Source organism: Cicer arietinum, chromosome 6, assembly GCF_000331145.2.
Source record: "Cicer arietinum cultivar CDC Frontier isolate Library 1 chromosome 6, Cicar.CDCFrontier_v2.0, whole genome shotgun sequence".
Lineage (NCBI taxonomy): Eukaryota > Viridiplantae > Streptophyta > Magnoliopsida > Fabales > Fabaceae > Cicer > Cicer arietinum.
The window spans coordinates 66,505,910-66,521,340 of record NC_021165.2 but is presented as its reverse complement, the minus strand read 5'-3'; the positions used below and the strand labels follow the sequence as shown (position 1 = coordinate 66,521,340).

General features: G+C 33.4%; 1 protein-coding gene across 2 annotated transcripts in view; it reads left to right on the top strand.

Annotated features, from left to right (window-relative positions):
- LOC101491903 (DNA-directed RNA polymerase III subunit 1) overlaps positions 1-15,431 on the top strand; it is a 43,728-nt gene that overhangs the window by 13,585 nt on the left and 14,712 nt on the right. For both annotated transcript variants that reach the window (XR_003473513.2, XM_004505866.4), the window contains exons 7-17: positions 1,978-2,068; positions 3,093-3,308; positions 3,548-3,696; positions 3,798-3,939; positions 4,016-4,156; positions 5,337-5,525; positions 6,915-7,131; positions 10,837-10,930; positions 11,548-11,782; positions 11,992-12,183; positions 12,555-12,653. Coding sequence is in view for 1 of the 2 variants with exons in the window: in XM_004505866.4 (XP_004505923.1) it covers positions 1,978-2,068; positions 3,093-3,308; positions 3,548-3,696; positions 3,798-3,939; positions 4,016-4,156; positions 5,337-5,525; positions 6,915-7,131; positions 10,837-10,930; positions 11,548-11,782; positions 11,992-12,183; positions 12,555-12,653 (1,765 nt within the window). In the remaining variant the exon portion in view is untranslated. The remainder of the gene's footprint in view (positions 1-1,977; positions 2,069-3,092; positions 3,309-3,547; positions 3,697-3,797; positions 3,940-4,015; positions 4,157-5,336; positions 5,526-6,914; positions 7,132-10,836; positions 10,931-11,547; positions 11,783-11,991; positions 12,184-12,554; positions 12,654-15,431) is intronic.

Genomic DNA, 15,431 nt, shown 5'->3' with positions numbered 1-15,431 from the left:
TCCTGCTGCCAACGCCTGGGCTGCAGGGCCGTCGCTGTTTGAACCAATATTGTCGGCATTGTTGATTACTTTTGGTTTTCCTCCAAACTATTGCCGTCGCCGCAACCATATAGGCCACCTTCCATGAGATATTGTGTGCGGTAGACAGAAAAATGGGTCGGGTCGCAAAGCCGGTTGTACCAAAATTAAAAACAAAATGTTGGTGTCCCTTTAAGTTTGGAGCCTCGAATCCCACTAGGTTGTGGGAAAACTTTATAGTACCCTTTGATACCATGAAGAAAGTAAACGAGAAACTATTTTCATATTTTATTACTACAGCTCTAAGTTATTTATACAGGAAAATAAATTACAATAGTAATAATGACGGAATCATAAAATAAAAAAAATAAAAAAATTGAATCTGATTTCTCGTGATTCTTAACAAAAATAATAAAGGATATTAGTAACGGCTCAAAGATTAATGAGCTGAAATGACATATGATAGAACACTATGGCATTGTTTGATCCATGTCGCCGATCCTATTTAGTGAGAAAAGATTTGGTTGTTGTTGTATTTATTTTTGTTAATCTCATTTAAAAGTTAAACTTCATTACTTAAGTTATCCTTCATCTCATTTAATGCATAAATGCATTAATTTGACCTGAAAAGAGTTTCAATATTTATAAATTTCAAGTTTATAAAAATGATTGATTGTTTACTGAAAAGGAATAAATGGAGTGAAAAATGAATAAAAGGAATAAATGGAATAAAAAATGAATAAAAGTTATTATTTATGGTGTATAAATGTATTAATGCGAGTGATTTTCAGTCTAAAAAATGCGATTAATAAAAATGAGTGATTGTTTGTATACATTTTGTTTTCCTTTAAACATTCAATCATAATAGAATATTTTCTTCCTATAAAAAATAGAATATACGTTTTGTAAGCATTGATTTTTATATTATTATTATTATTATTATTATTATTTTAATTTTAAATTTACTATTTATCTTAAATTTACTACTATTTCTTTTTTATTTTTTTGACTAACTATTATTTCTTGTTTTTTATGTTTTGTGTCTCATTTTTACTTAAGCTTTGAATAACCATTTCTTCATTAGTGGTGTTATGCCACTTGTTTCATTTAAAAACATTTTGATTGTATTTTCTTTCGAGTGTCAATGATGGACAAATTTTAAACACTATTTTTTAGGACAAAAGCACAAGATAATGTTTTGAATGATAAGACATGACTATTTGATTTTGATTTTTTTTTGTCAAATGAAACTATGCTCTAATTTATCCTTCATTGGAGAAATAAAATATGTACTTGAGCATTGATAAAAGAAAAATATACACTAATTGTATGTTACTTTGAAATTATTCAATGTGTAATTTAGGATTTTTATTTTTATAAATAATATCTTTTGCTGTTTTGTTTTTTGCAAAGGCTTTGCTTTTTTAAATTGGTTTGTTTGTTTCAATATTTTTTATTCATTTTAATTTAAATTTCATTGCATTGTTTGTGCATAAGTTTGATTGGTGATTCTTGATTTTTACGATGTCATGATTATATTTTTATATATTTTGTGGTAATTTTTATATGATTTTTACGATATTATAATATATTTTTATATATTATAATGTAATTAAAATGTTGTGATGTATTTATATGTAATGAATTAAAAAAAATATCTGACATTAAAATTAAGTTTGTAATGAGAATTATATTTTTAATTTTTGGTTTTTTAATCATATATTAGAGATATAAAAAAAGTAGTAGAATGAGGAATAATGTATCAAATAATTTTAGAGCGAGGGTCACAATAGGAGCGAGGGTGCATTGGTGCCATGGAATGGGACAAAGAGAAAATTATTTAATGGCTAGGAGGATTCTTTCACTCTAACCCCCTATTTTTGTTTCTCTACTTCAATCTTTTTTTCTTTTAAAAATTATACAATTGATGCTTATGATTTTACTCTTGATTTGTGGCAGCAATGAAAATGACATAACAGAGAAGCTAAGGAAAATAATCCAGGCAAATGCTGCTTTGCACAAAGAACTAGAAGAATCAACCAAATTTCAGGTATAATAGGACACTCTAAGAGATCAAAACTTGTAAAGATTCAATGGAATTCATTTGTTTGATTATTTGTTTGTTGATATTCTGAGTTACTCCCTTTTTGTATATAAAAAAGACAGATACTTGTGTACGTTATACACTTGAAACAACCTTTTTTATTGGTATTTTACACGCCATGCTAGAATGAGTGGTTTGTATTGGGCTCTCTGTATAACTTGTGTGTTTGCTCTCGGCTTGTTTCTGTTACATCTCATGTCTATACTGACAGCTGTCTATATTGGCAGAATTTGTTGGAGATGTTAAGAGGTACACTCTAATTATGTATACATAATACATTTAAATCACTTCACAATGTAGTTACTGATTCCTTTTCTGAATATTCTTGTTCTCTCAAGAATTCTACCATAAACTTTCCTGCTCTTTCTCCTGGATTCACTTCGGTTGTAGCACAAAGAATGTTGGGTTAATTATCATTTGGGCCTTGAGATTTGCCTTGACCAAAAGGTGCTTTTGGTGAAATTTGGAACCCAGCACCCAAGGTTCGGTCAACTCTCATGAAGCTAAAATTACTGATTGAGTCACATGTTGTGGCTGGTTCCTTGATGTTTCTCTTTTTATATAGTTTTTCAAACTCGTATAACTCTGCCTATATATGCATAATATAACTGTTCCCAAGCTCAGATTAGTAAAGGAGAGTTATGTTAAACAATCGACAACAACATAAAACTTATCGAACCTTCATGGTATAGAAGTCGATTGTTCCCAAACTCATGTTGCTGATCCCATCTAGTAGGAAAAGGCTTTGGTTATTACTGTTGCTAAAACTCATAATACCAAACTATTGAATTTGTTCTTTTGTAATATTGACTTGAAATGTATACATGCCACCACTCTCTTCTGACTTGTTCTTATTGTAATATTGAATTGAAATGACACTAGTTTAGACACTACATTTATCTGCTCTCCTCTCGGGTTTTTCCAGGATGTAATTTGGTTTGTTTCTTTTGTGTTTATGATTTTGGTTTAGGGTGGTTTTGAAATGCTTCAATTCCTGGTTGCTCAATACATAAATAGTGATGTTAAAGGTGGGCCATACAGTATGCAAGCGAGCAAGCCTTTAACTGGTTTTGTTCAGCGCATTAAAGGGAAGCAGGGACGTTTCCGTAGCAACTTATCTGGAAAACGTGTTGAATATACTGGCCGGACAGTTATTTCACCTGATCCTAATCTAAAGATTACTGAGGTTTGACATTTACGTTTTTCCTCATGTAGTTTCTGTCCTTTGCGTGAAGCACACGCCTATAATTAATAGGACATAAATTTCGTTAAAAAACTAATAGGACATATAATTCAACACACATAAAAGTAAAGAAAGGGTTATTGAAAATACTATATTCCCATGAAAACAATGATACAAGAAAGTTCCTTCTCTGTTTTTAGGTTAAACAAGTTTATGCCTGCTAACTTGTTTTTTCTCTGTAGGTTGCAATTCCCATCCATATGGCTCGCATTTTGACTTATCCTGAGCGTGTTACACATCACAACATAGAGAAGTTGAGACAATGTTTGAGGAACGGTCCTGATAAGTATCCGGGTGCAAAGTTGCTTAGGCATGCTGGTGGTACCACATGGTTTGTGTTATTTCATTTTTCCCTATATGGACTGTTACCAAGCCAAGTTTATTTTGTTTTGTTCCAATTATTTTTATTTAGAGCCTATCATTACTTTGCAGGAATTTAAAAGTTTCTTGTAGGAAGCGCCTTGCTGATGAACTGAGATTTGGTGATATTGTTGATCGCCATTTGGAAGACGGAGACGTTGTTCTTTTCAACAGGCAACCAAGCTTGCATCGGATGTCTATGATGTGTCATAGGGTAATTTATCAAAAATTAAGGGTAGAATAGTGTCTGATTTGGATATCATTGCATTAATCTCTTTTTGCACATGCAGGCAAGGATTATGCCTTGGAGAACTTTGAGATTTAATGAATCTGTATGTAACCCATATAATGCTGATTTTGATGGTGATGAAATGAACCTACATGTTCCACAGACTGAGGAGGCTCGAACAGAGGCTCTTTTGTTGATGACGGTAAAATAAATCCGTTGTTATATAGGATTGCATGTTGACTGTTTATAATGCTTATATGTCCAATTTTTTGTTGAACACCAATTTTTATAAGATGCATATGTCTGGTAGGATCTTCTGAGTTCTGTGTTTTCTATCTAGCCTTTTCTGCTTCTATTTATTTCATATATTCTGCTGTATTTTCCATTTACTGTGTTATTGTGTTCGTACAAGACATCTTTTAGGGCCGGATTTTGTAAATTTATAAAAGGTCATTCTACGATACAACTTTTAATAGGGCATGTTTTCTAAAGCTATTATTTTTAGCTCTTAGAACTGAAGTGAACACTCTGTTTGGTATAGTGGAAAGAGAAAGGAAAGAATGTAGGAGGATAAAAAAATATCGGAAAGCGGCATTTTCCCTTTGTTGGTTCACCTATGAAAGTGTGGTCCGCGCCTAAAACCTTTCCTTGCTGTTGTGCGATGAAAACCACATCTTCCACTTTCTTGTGTGCAAATGACAATCGTTTCAGTTTAAAATTACCATAATGCTGTATTTTTAATTTATTTTGAATGTAAATATTTTTAAAATTACCATAATGCTGTATTTTTAATTTATTTTGAATGTAAATATTTTTATTCTATTTATCATGTTCAGTTTTCTCTTATGCTTACTTTTGTCTTGTTATGAATGTACTCTTTTTCTACCCTCTAACTTCGTATCCAATCAAACAAAAAAGAGAAGAAACTTTTCAGCTTTCTTTTTTCCACTTTCTCCTGCTTTATAACTAAAAACTCATCTCACTTTCACTATTTTCTTTTACTTTCTAGGATTGTCCTTTTGTTTAAAAATTGTATTTTTTTAAACACATTTTTTTCTTTAAAAAATAACAAAAATATCATGGGCCTGAACACATTTGATTTTGCTCATACAAAACAGTCTTTTCAGCTAAAATGGTTCATCTCCAACTCTTTGATTGAAGGTTTCTTTAAACAATATAAACAAATCACAACATGTACTGTGGTTAGAGGAATTCTTTTAAAACATTGTTTAACTGCCAGTATTTACATCTTAAATATTGTGTGATTTGTTCAATCAAAGTGTATGATGCTCAATAATTATAGATACCTGAAGAAGGGACACTCAGTTCTCTATACTTTGTAAATTTCAAGTATATGTTACTGATATTTTGCTTATTTTCAGGTGCAAAACAATTTGTGCACGCCAAAAAACGGAGAAATTCTTGTTGCCTCTACGCAAGACTTCTTGACTTCTTCGTTTCTCATAACTAGGAAAGATACTTTTTATGATCGTTCTACTTTTTCACTTATTTGCTCATACATGGGGGATGGCATGGATCCTATTGATCTGCCAACTCCTGCAATTATTAAGGTGAGAATCTTACACGGTTTCTTTTAATAACTCTGTCACATGCAAAATTGAGCATTTACAGTTGTTGAATTTTGTGTGGAGATGACCTGCTGAAATATTGGTAAGGAGGGTAGACCAAGTGGAGGATAGTTAAATGGTTAGATATTGAGGGAGAACAGAGAAAACTTTAGTTTTTCTTTTGGGGTCTTCTAACTAAACTATGGGAGAACTCCAAGGAAAAAACGAACATGCTTTAAGAGACATTTAGATTTAAATGTTTTTTTTTATTAGGCTTTGCTCATGACAGGACATCATAATGTCATTTGATCACGTAGCTAGGCTCATCTTGGGTGAAAAGGCTTTGATTGTTTTGTTTTTCAACTTTTGAAGATTCAAATATCCTCTTGCTCATGTACTCAAATTTTGGACCAGGCATTCATAAGTATGTCATGATACTCAATTCCTGATTATATTTTAAAAACCATAATTAAAATAAACAATGTGATGAAATATCAAACACTTTTAAGTGGTACATGTTTTTAAATATGTAATCTATTGTCTACCTCGTGCAATATTTAAATCTAACGATGATTGGACTAATGAAATAAACACTCATAAATGTGATGCATTCCATTGTTGCAGTATATTGATTTATGAGCAAGTTGCCTTTTATCATTCTATTTTATATTCTCCGAAATGTATAGCCAACTTACCTTCTGCACCCTTGAAGGACATCTCTCAGACCATTAACCCTCTGAAGATGGGTAGCTAGTCCTTTATCAAATTTTAGGTTAGCCTTGGGATGAAATTGTTTTCTCTTTCTAGGAGTTTTTCCTTAACTCTGTTGCCTGTCTTCTTGGCATATGTTTTATTAGAAAGGAGAGAAGTACACCAAAATAGACAAACACTAAGGATTCATATTGATTGGGTTCAATTTGTATCGATTCAAGATACAACTCCCATGTATCGTGAAATACTGATAACCATGGTTGGCAACACAATCTCTTAGCAAATCAGATATGCCAATCCTTGAAACAACCATGGGCTGAGAACCAGAGTAGCAATGAGAACAAGGACTGCACTATAATATCTCCTGACTCGTTGGTTTATTTTCATTTTAAATAATTTCAAGTCTGTTTTTTTATTGCCTGCAAGGATTGTGTTATCAAGGATAAACTAACGATAACAAGAGCATATTCATATCCTTTTTTATTTTTTTATTTTTTATATCAATATCGTCTTTTCAGGCCAATAATTGAATAGTAGCTTGGTTGAGTGTCCACCTTTGATTTTATAAGCTGCATGAACCAAAATTTGTCTGATGATTCAATCATGTTTGGTAATTTATACATTAAGTAATCATATTTTGTCAGGGTCTTTACAGTTATATTTGAAATTTGTTTTTTTCAGCCAGTTGAACTCTGGAGTGGTAAACAATTATTTAGCATTTTATTACGCCCACATGCAAATGTGAGGGTCTATGTGAACCTCACTGTAAAGGAGAAAACACACAACGCAAAGCTTGATGATAGGAAAAGAGAAATGAAAACAATGTGCCCTAATGATGGATTTGTTTATTTTCGCAATAGTGAGTTAATCTCCGGACAACTTGGAAAGGTGACTTTAGGTTAGTCCTTCTAAATTTACTTCTAACCTTTTGCCCATATCATTTCATATTTGTATTCTCAAGAAGACTGAATAGATGTTAATAAACTTAGTCATACATGATTAACTTATATTACAAGCATATATTTGTCAAGAAACAATCTACTAAATGTGCTTAAGCTTTCCTAAAGTTGTTTGAATTTGGGTAGCACAGTTGAGTGGTTTGGTGAAAGTTTAAACAATCAGATAAAGTAATAAATATTGGAGCATTATTTATTGTTATTTAACCATTGAATGGCCATGTGGATAGATATGAAATGAAAGGTGACTTGTCTTTCAAAACATTGTATGTGGTTCATTTAGAGTATGGTTATTTACTTGTTTTGCCTCTTCTATAGATTGTTATGGAAAGGATTGTCTGTAGAATAAGCTGAAAGTGAAACCATGTAGAAGTTAACAGCTGGAAAGTAGGGTACTTATAGGGTGGACTACTTGTAGTCCACTGTTACATGAGGGTTAAAATGGTAAAATACCTTTCATGCTCCTCTTCCACCACCCATTTCAGAACCTTCGCTCTCCCACCAAACCAAATCACCATGAACATGCGACATCAGCCTTTGTCTCTTCCCAGCTCCTCCCAATCAGTGGCAAGTTTGGAAATGAGACAAGTTACGGGTCCATATCTACCAAGGAATTAGATGCAGCAGGAACTAGTTATGGCACATTTAGAGTATGGTTATTTACTTGTTTTGCCTCTTCTATAGATTGTTATGGAAAGGATTGTCTGTAGAATAAGCTGAAAGTGAAACCATGTAGAAGTTAACAGCTGGAAAGTAGGGTACTTATAGGGTGGACTACTTGTAGTCCACTGTTACATGAGGGTTAAAATGGTAAAATACCTTTCATGCTCCTCTTCCATCACCCATTTCAGAACCTTCGCTCTCCCACCAAACCAAATCACCATGAATATGCGACATTAGCCTTTGTCTCTTCCCAGCTCCTCCCAATCAGTGGCAAGTTTGGAAATGAGACAACAAGTCACGGGTCCATATCTACCAAGGAATTAGATGCAGCAGGAACTAGGAATGGCACATTTATTGTTGTGGTACTCTTACCCCCCAGCACAAGTGCCTTTGATTTTGTGGTAATCAAAATTAGTAAACCGCTTTGGCTCTCAACCAGCAGTATTCACTGCAAACTTCCATCTTTCAGAATAATCTCACGGCACCAGTTTTATCCTTTAGCTATGGACAAAAGACATGAACTTTAAACCACGTAGTTCCTTTTGTCTTGCCAATGCCAAGTACTATATAATTTTGCATCTCTCCTTAACAGCTAATACTTATTTTTTATTATGTCTGAACATGTCAGAACACAATTTCAAAGAAGAATTCTCACCCAAAACAGGAGGTATGGTGTTCGAAGCCATTTGGGTTCCTCATGGATTTGTGGTGGTAAGGAGAGGGGAGGGTGGTGGGAACACAGATGGTGGGGGTTCTTTTTCAAAATTGAATAGTTTTGCCCTTTTATCAGTCACTCCATCTTGATTATTTTATTTATAAAAGTGAGCACCGATAGTGTTGATCTGTCGAGCACTGTTTATAATAGTTTAACTGGTGCATGCTATACAAAACGTCCCGGAAAGTATTAGCATTTACAATGGTCGTGCTTCTTTTCTTCATTGATGCTAATGTAGAGTTGAGAGTGGAAAGTTTTTAGCTGAATGTTTCAGCTTCATTATAATACTTCCATTTATCAATTTATCTGAGTTCTTATAATTTATGTCAATTAACCATTGATATTGTTGAAGTTGTGGGATTTTAAAGAAAAGGAGGAGAGAAAGTAATAAGGGTTTGAATATTATTGATAATAGTTTAATGCTGACTTGATTACAAAAAACTCAATACTAATCTCTATTTATAGAGAAACATAGACCTAATCCTAAATAAGGAATAAATCATAATAATAATAAGAGATATTCTAAGATATCTCTATGATTATAAATTGATCCTAATAAATAATTTAAGATACTCTAATAAAATATATAAAGATATTATAAGATATTTTCTAATATTCTAACACTCCCCCTCAAGCTAAAGCTTACTAAGTTTTAGCTTGTTACAAGAAAATAATGTTTTGCTCTCCAAAATATTAAAAAGGATGAAAAAGCAACTCAGGGATGCAGGTGAAGTCGGAGAGAATTGCTATAAATATAGCCTAACCAGATAGCTGATATGATCCATCAGCCTGAGAGAAATTCATGGCAAACAATTGAACAAAGCAAGGTCCGTTCTTCTAAAAACTGCATTTAGAAGCTTCAAACCAATAATATCGGAAACTCAATATTTAAACTTGAATATGCTTTAAGGAGAGAACAACATGCTTCAGGGAGAGAAAGACATGACCAATACATCTGGGACAAAGATGGGGCCAATGCATCTGAGACAAATTGCCAAAATAAAGTGAGTCATGAAAATAAAAGATATCGTCAGAATAACCATCAACGGAAGAAGAAATCATCACTAATATGATTCATCTGTGGGAAAAGGGACACCACCGGAATGATCGCCGGTGGGAATAGAAGCCACTGTTATAATCTATTAGTAAGGACTTAATTGCATGACAAACACTAAAGAGGAAGCAACACAACTCTAATGAAACGAAGCCATGATCGATCAACGAAGTGAGAAAATGCATCAAAAACAAGAGAGACAATGGTTGTTTAGGAAAACTTGCTGGAAAACTTTTTCAGCAGCAACAACAGATGGAAGGCAGCAGTAGACAGCGGATCTTGAAGGTAGTAGGTGTAACCGTAGCCCGAAACTAGAATACGAGGGCATATTCGAAACTGAGGTTGAGGTGCGATTGACCAACCAAGCAGCAACTAAGAGGCGTCAAAACGCGCCATCACATGTTGTGGAGACGACGAAGGGTTGAGATCTACTCGCATGAGAGATTAGCAGCGCGTGAGAGCGTATGTGACTACTTTTGGTGACGCGCTTTCGGGCATGACCTGATCTGGAGATGACGACGTTGTTCGCAGGAAAATTCGCCAGAAATAGTGGCAGCGGCGGCATTAGCAAACTGAACGGAAAACGAGTGAAACCAGTGTCAGAATGTAACACGATAATGGTTTAGAAAAGGAATGTCACGTTGAAAAAAGAGAATCTATAATTATATTCCCTAACTGTTGGGAACTCAGCAGCGGAATAGAGACAGGATCGTTCAAGGAGGATCGAAATCGGCTCTAGATACCATGTTGAAGTTGTGGGATTTTAGAGAAAAGGAGGAGAGAAAGTAATAAGGGTTTGAATATTATTGATAATAGTTTAATGCTGACTTGATTACAATAGACTCAATACTAATCTCTATTTTTAGAGAAACATAGACCTAATCCTAAATAAGGAATAAATCATAATAATAATAAGAGATATTCTAAGATATCTCTATGATTATAAATTGATCCTAATAAATAATTTAAGATACTCTAATAAAATATATAAAGATATTATAAGATATTTTCTAATTTTCTAACAGATATTACTGCAATTCTTATTTGAAAATGAGTCTGAATTAGTGTAGTTAATTTTTAACACTTTAGCTAGCCTAGTTTGTCATAAATTTATGATTAGTTGTTGTAGTTTTAATTGTTCAAATTCTCTTACCCATGATGAATTCATGCTTTTGCATATAAGTTGGTTAACTGCTTTCTTTTACATGGGTTCAGGAAATGGCAATAAAGATGGGCTTTTCTCTGTGTTACTAAGAGACTATAAAGCACATGCTGCTGCTTCGTGCATGAATCGACTTGCTAAATTTAGGTAAATATGTCCTTTTGGGTGGTATTGTTAATGTGTGCATTATGTTTGATTTAAATGCAAAATGATAATCTAACTTAAAAAATGCTGGAACTTGAAGAAATGCTTTTTAAGATACCCTAGATGGCTGTCTAAACTGAGAAAAAGCTTGACTCTGTTGAGGACTTGTGCTTTTTGCAAAGTCAGGGTGTGATTTTGTTGGAAGGCACTTGTGCTTAGAGGTGACATAAGTTCCCAAGTGAGGATTAGTCTCATCCAAAGAGAGTATTGATTTCTTGCTTTTAAAGAAACCTTAGATGGCTGCCTAAACTGAGAAAAAGCTTGACTTTCTGTTGAGGACTTGAGGTGCTTTTTGCAAAGTGAGGGTTTGATTTTGTTGGAAGGCACTTGTGCTTAGAGGTGACATAAGTTCCCAAGTGAGGATTAGTCTCATCCAAAGAGAGTTTTGAAATCTTGCGGGAGAAAAAAGCAATCCTGTTAAAGTATAATTTCTTTTAATGGCTGTTAAAGTATAATTTCATCCAAAGAGAGTCTGTGCATTTTGATGTTGCATTTGAATCCAATAGATGACTGGATTTACAAGCTTCATGAAGTATATGATCATTTATGCTCTGATGCAGTGCTCGTTGGATAGGTAATCATGGGTTCTCGATAGGCATTGATGATGTCCAACCAAAAGAGATACTGATCCATCGGAAAAAAGAAACAATTACGACAGGTTATAGTGAATGTGATGGTTTTATAGAAGCTTTCAATAAAGGAAAGCTAGAACTCGCACCTGGTTGTGATGCTGCTCAAACATTAGAGGCTAAGATATTTCAAAAATTAAATAGCTTACGTGATACAACAGCAAAGGTAACATTTTTTTTCATAAAGTATGCTGTCTTTGTATTTTGACATATGGTGGCCACCAAGTGCACATGGCAAATCTTATATTAACAATATTTTGTTTTGTTTGTGGTTATTCACGTCATTTTGTTTTTGTTTGAGGACCCCCTGAGCCCTGTGGGAAGAAAAGCAATTTTATTTTGGTTTTCCGTATCTATAACTTGTTATATTCCCAGGTATGCATGCAAACATTACACTGGAGAAATAGTCCATTGATCATGTCACAATGTGGCTCCAAAGGATCTCCTATCAATATCTGTCAAATGGTTGCCTGTGTTGGTCAACAGTCAGTTGGTGGTTGTCGTGCTGCTAATGGGTTCGTAGATCGGAGTCTTCCTCATTTCACTAAAAAAGCAAAAACCCCTGCTGTATGTTCAGTTCTCATGATGTGGAACTCTATTATTTAGTGTTTGTGTAAAAAAAAAAAACCAATCCCTACTCACCCTTCATTGCTTATTTTTTTTTCTTTAATTTCCACATATTTCCATATTGCATTTATGTAAATATTATCATCCAATGTTGTCAAATAGTTGCTATAGCATAGCAGAATTTAATTAAACAAATCTTTATTGATCTGCGATACGCTATTTAGTACAAAGTGTTGCCAAATAGACACTATTGTGGCATTATAGCATAGCAGAATTTGAACAAATCATTATTTTCTGCGATCCGCTTTGTTATGCATTACAATTTGCTGCTGTTTCTTACATTCTAAACTGTTATGTCATTTTTGATGCAGGATAAAGGTTTTGTTGCTAATTCCTTTTTCACTGGATTGTCAGCTACTGAGTTTTTCTTCCATACAATGGGAGGGAGAGAAGGGCTCGTTGATACAGCGGTAGGGTTCACATTTTGATTATACTATACATATGATATTTTTAGTGAATATGTTAGGGTGTTCAAAAAACCCAAAAATTGAACCCAACTGCAGAACTGAACTAAACTGAACTGTTTTTGAACTGAATTGATTTTATAAAAATTGAGAGCCAAACTATTTTCGAACTGATTTTTTAAAACTAGAACCGAACCGATTTTTAGTTCAAAAAAATTAGAACTGAATTTGTTTTTTTAGAAGTAATTAGGAGTAATTATTTAAAATTTGGTCTATAGGAAAAAAAACTAAGTTAAACCAGTTTGGTTCGGTTCAAAGTAATAAATCGGTTCATCAATTTATAAAAAGGTTTGGTTTGGTTTTTTGAACCGAACGGTTCGGTTCAGTTTTTTCAAATTGGAAATCGATTCGGTTTAAATTTTGAACGGTTCAAATTCAGAACTTGCCCACCCCTACTAATGAAGATGATGCTTATCTTTGATTCTTATAACATGCATTTGAGTTTTAATATTTAGTTATTTTATTACTTTGTGTTATAGACTTCAATATATATCATTTTTATTTTTTGGACTTTTGTTTGTATTTCAATGTATGTTTTGACTTAAAGGAAGACTTGTGGATTTTCATTACTAATTATGAATGTTTTAGAGTTTGAGTCATTTGTTAATTTTGCATTAAATATATGTTTATATAGTATTATTCATGTAATTTGTCTCAAAAAAGCAGTTATCCCGCCTATCCCTGAACGTACTACCCACTTTTGAGGTTGGTCACGACGCATCGCTATCTAAGATTAACTACCTAGGTTCATGCTAAAGTTCACTAAGTTTCAAGCTTTTTATGACGGGTGGAGGTACTGCAGTGAAAAATGGAAACAGGGCTATAGCTGTTTCCCTAAAGTGCGGTGTGAGGTGAATTTAGCAAAAATGGTAGGGCTCACCGACTTTAGCTAACATGGTAGGGCTCACCGGAAGATTCTGAAGGTGGCTGTGGTGGTTGTTAAGAATGTGTCTCATCAGCATATGTGCACAGTAAATGTACATAGATAGACAAAAATGTCGACCAATTGAGAAGAGCTAATTAGAAGTCAGATATGCTCCAAATAAAGATCACCCTACGAGAGAATAACAACTTCGGGAAAGGAATGTCCAATAAGTAGCAGGAGTAAAGGTAGCCAAAATTCTCCTCCTTCCGTTAAGCTGGAGCATATATCTATACTATTGAATAAGAGAGAACAAAGACTTGGGATTGTAAAATGTGTGTTTTAACTACACAACAGAGTTGATTTTATATATATAAGCTCAAGGCATTAAATACAAAATAAATACAGGAGATACTATTCCTATTAACATGACATGGTATGGTGTTATATAACATGCCTATACAATAAATACAAATATTGTAATATATTTCAATGCTCTCGCTCAAGCTGAAGCATAAAGATCATGTTCACATAGTTTGATATAAAGATAACTGAGTCGAGGACCTTTTATGGATTTGGTGAAGGCATTGACTAGTTTATCATAAGAGTTGCCAAAGCTCGTGGTGATGTCTCTTGATATGATTTTGTCTTTGATTAAATGACAATCTATCTCAATATGTTTGGTCTTTATGGAAAATAGGATTAGAGGCAATGCACAATGCTTCTAATTATCACATATTCACATCATTTATTTAGTCACTCTAAATTAAAGCCCTCTGAGTAATTGTGTCAACCAAATATGTTCACGAGTTACTTAAGCCATGTCCCTTTGTATTCAGCTTCTGCACTTGATTTTGCAGCAACACTTTTTTCTTGCTATTCCAGGATATCAACTGTCTCTAATAAGCACACAACATCGTATGTCATTTATCTTCATAAATGCGACCTTTTCACAAAGCACATTTGATGGATCTCATAATCTGCATTACTACACTCCAATGGTTATGATAAGGAATTCTAAAGAACAAAATTGCAAAAGTGTATGGGGTGATTGGAAAATACAACAATCTTTTTGTATCTCCTGAAATTTGACAGTAGCTTCCCTTGGTTATGCATAAGCTTGACGTTTGGATCTGTAGGAATGTCTATTGGTTTCCAATTCAATAATCTTGTTTTTCAAGAATATCAATAACATATTTTCTTTTGGAAATCACTAGACCATCCTGAGATTGGGTTACTTCGATGGCCAAAAATAACAAAGTTTGCCAAGGTCTTCAGTTTAAATTTGATGAGAGTAATGTTGCAAATTTGAAAGTTTTCCAAGGTCTTTAGTTTAAAATTGATGAAAATGATGTTTCAATTTGAGTGTACCTTGTAGATCACTACCGGTTATAAACCATATCATCTGTTAGGATATTAGAAAATATCTATTATATTATATTAGAGTATCTTGAGTTACTTAATAGGATCAATTTATAATCATAGAGATATCTTAGAATATCTCTCATTATTATTATGATTTATTCCTGATTTAGGATTGAGTCTATATTTCTCTATAAATAGAGATTAATATTGAGTGTTTTGTAATCAAGTTAGCATAAAACTATTATCAATAATATTCAAAAATCCTTATTATTTTCTCTTCTCCTTTTCTCTAAAATCCCACAACTTCAACATCATCCACAAAAACAATTAGATAGATACAGTATTTGACTGGACGACTGAATGGAGATAGAATACAAAGTGGTTAACCTCGTTGTGAATCATACCAAACTACTGCGTAACAATGCTGAATCTATTGAACCTGACTCGAGACTGTTGAAGACCATAAATAGACTTTTGAAGTTAAGAGGCCATAATAG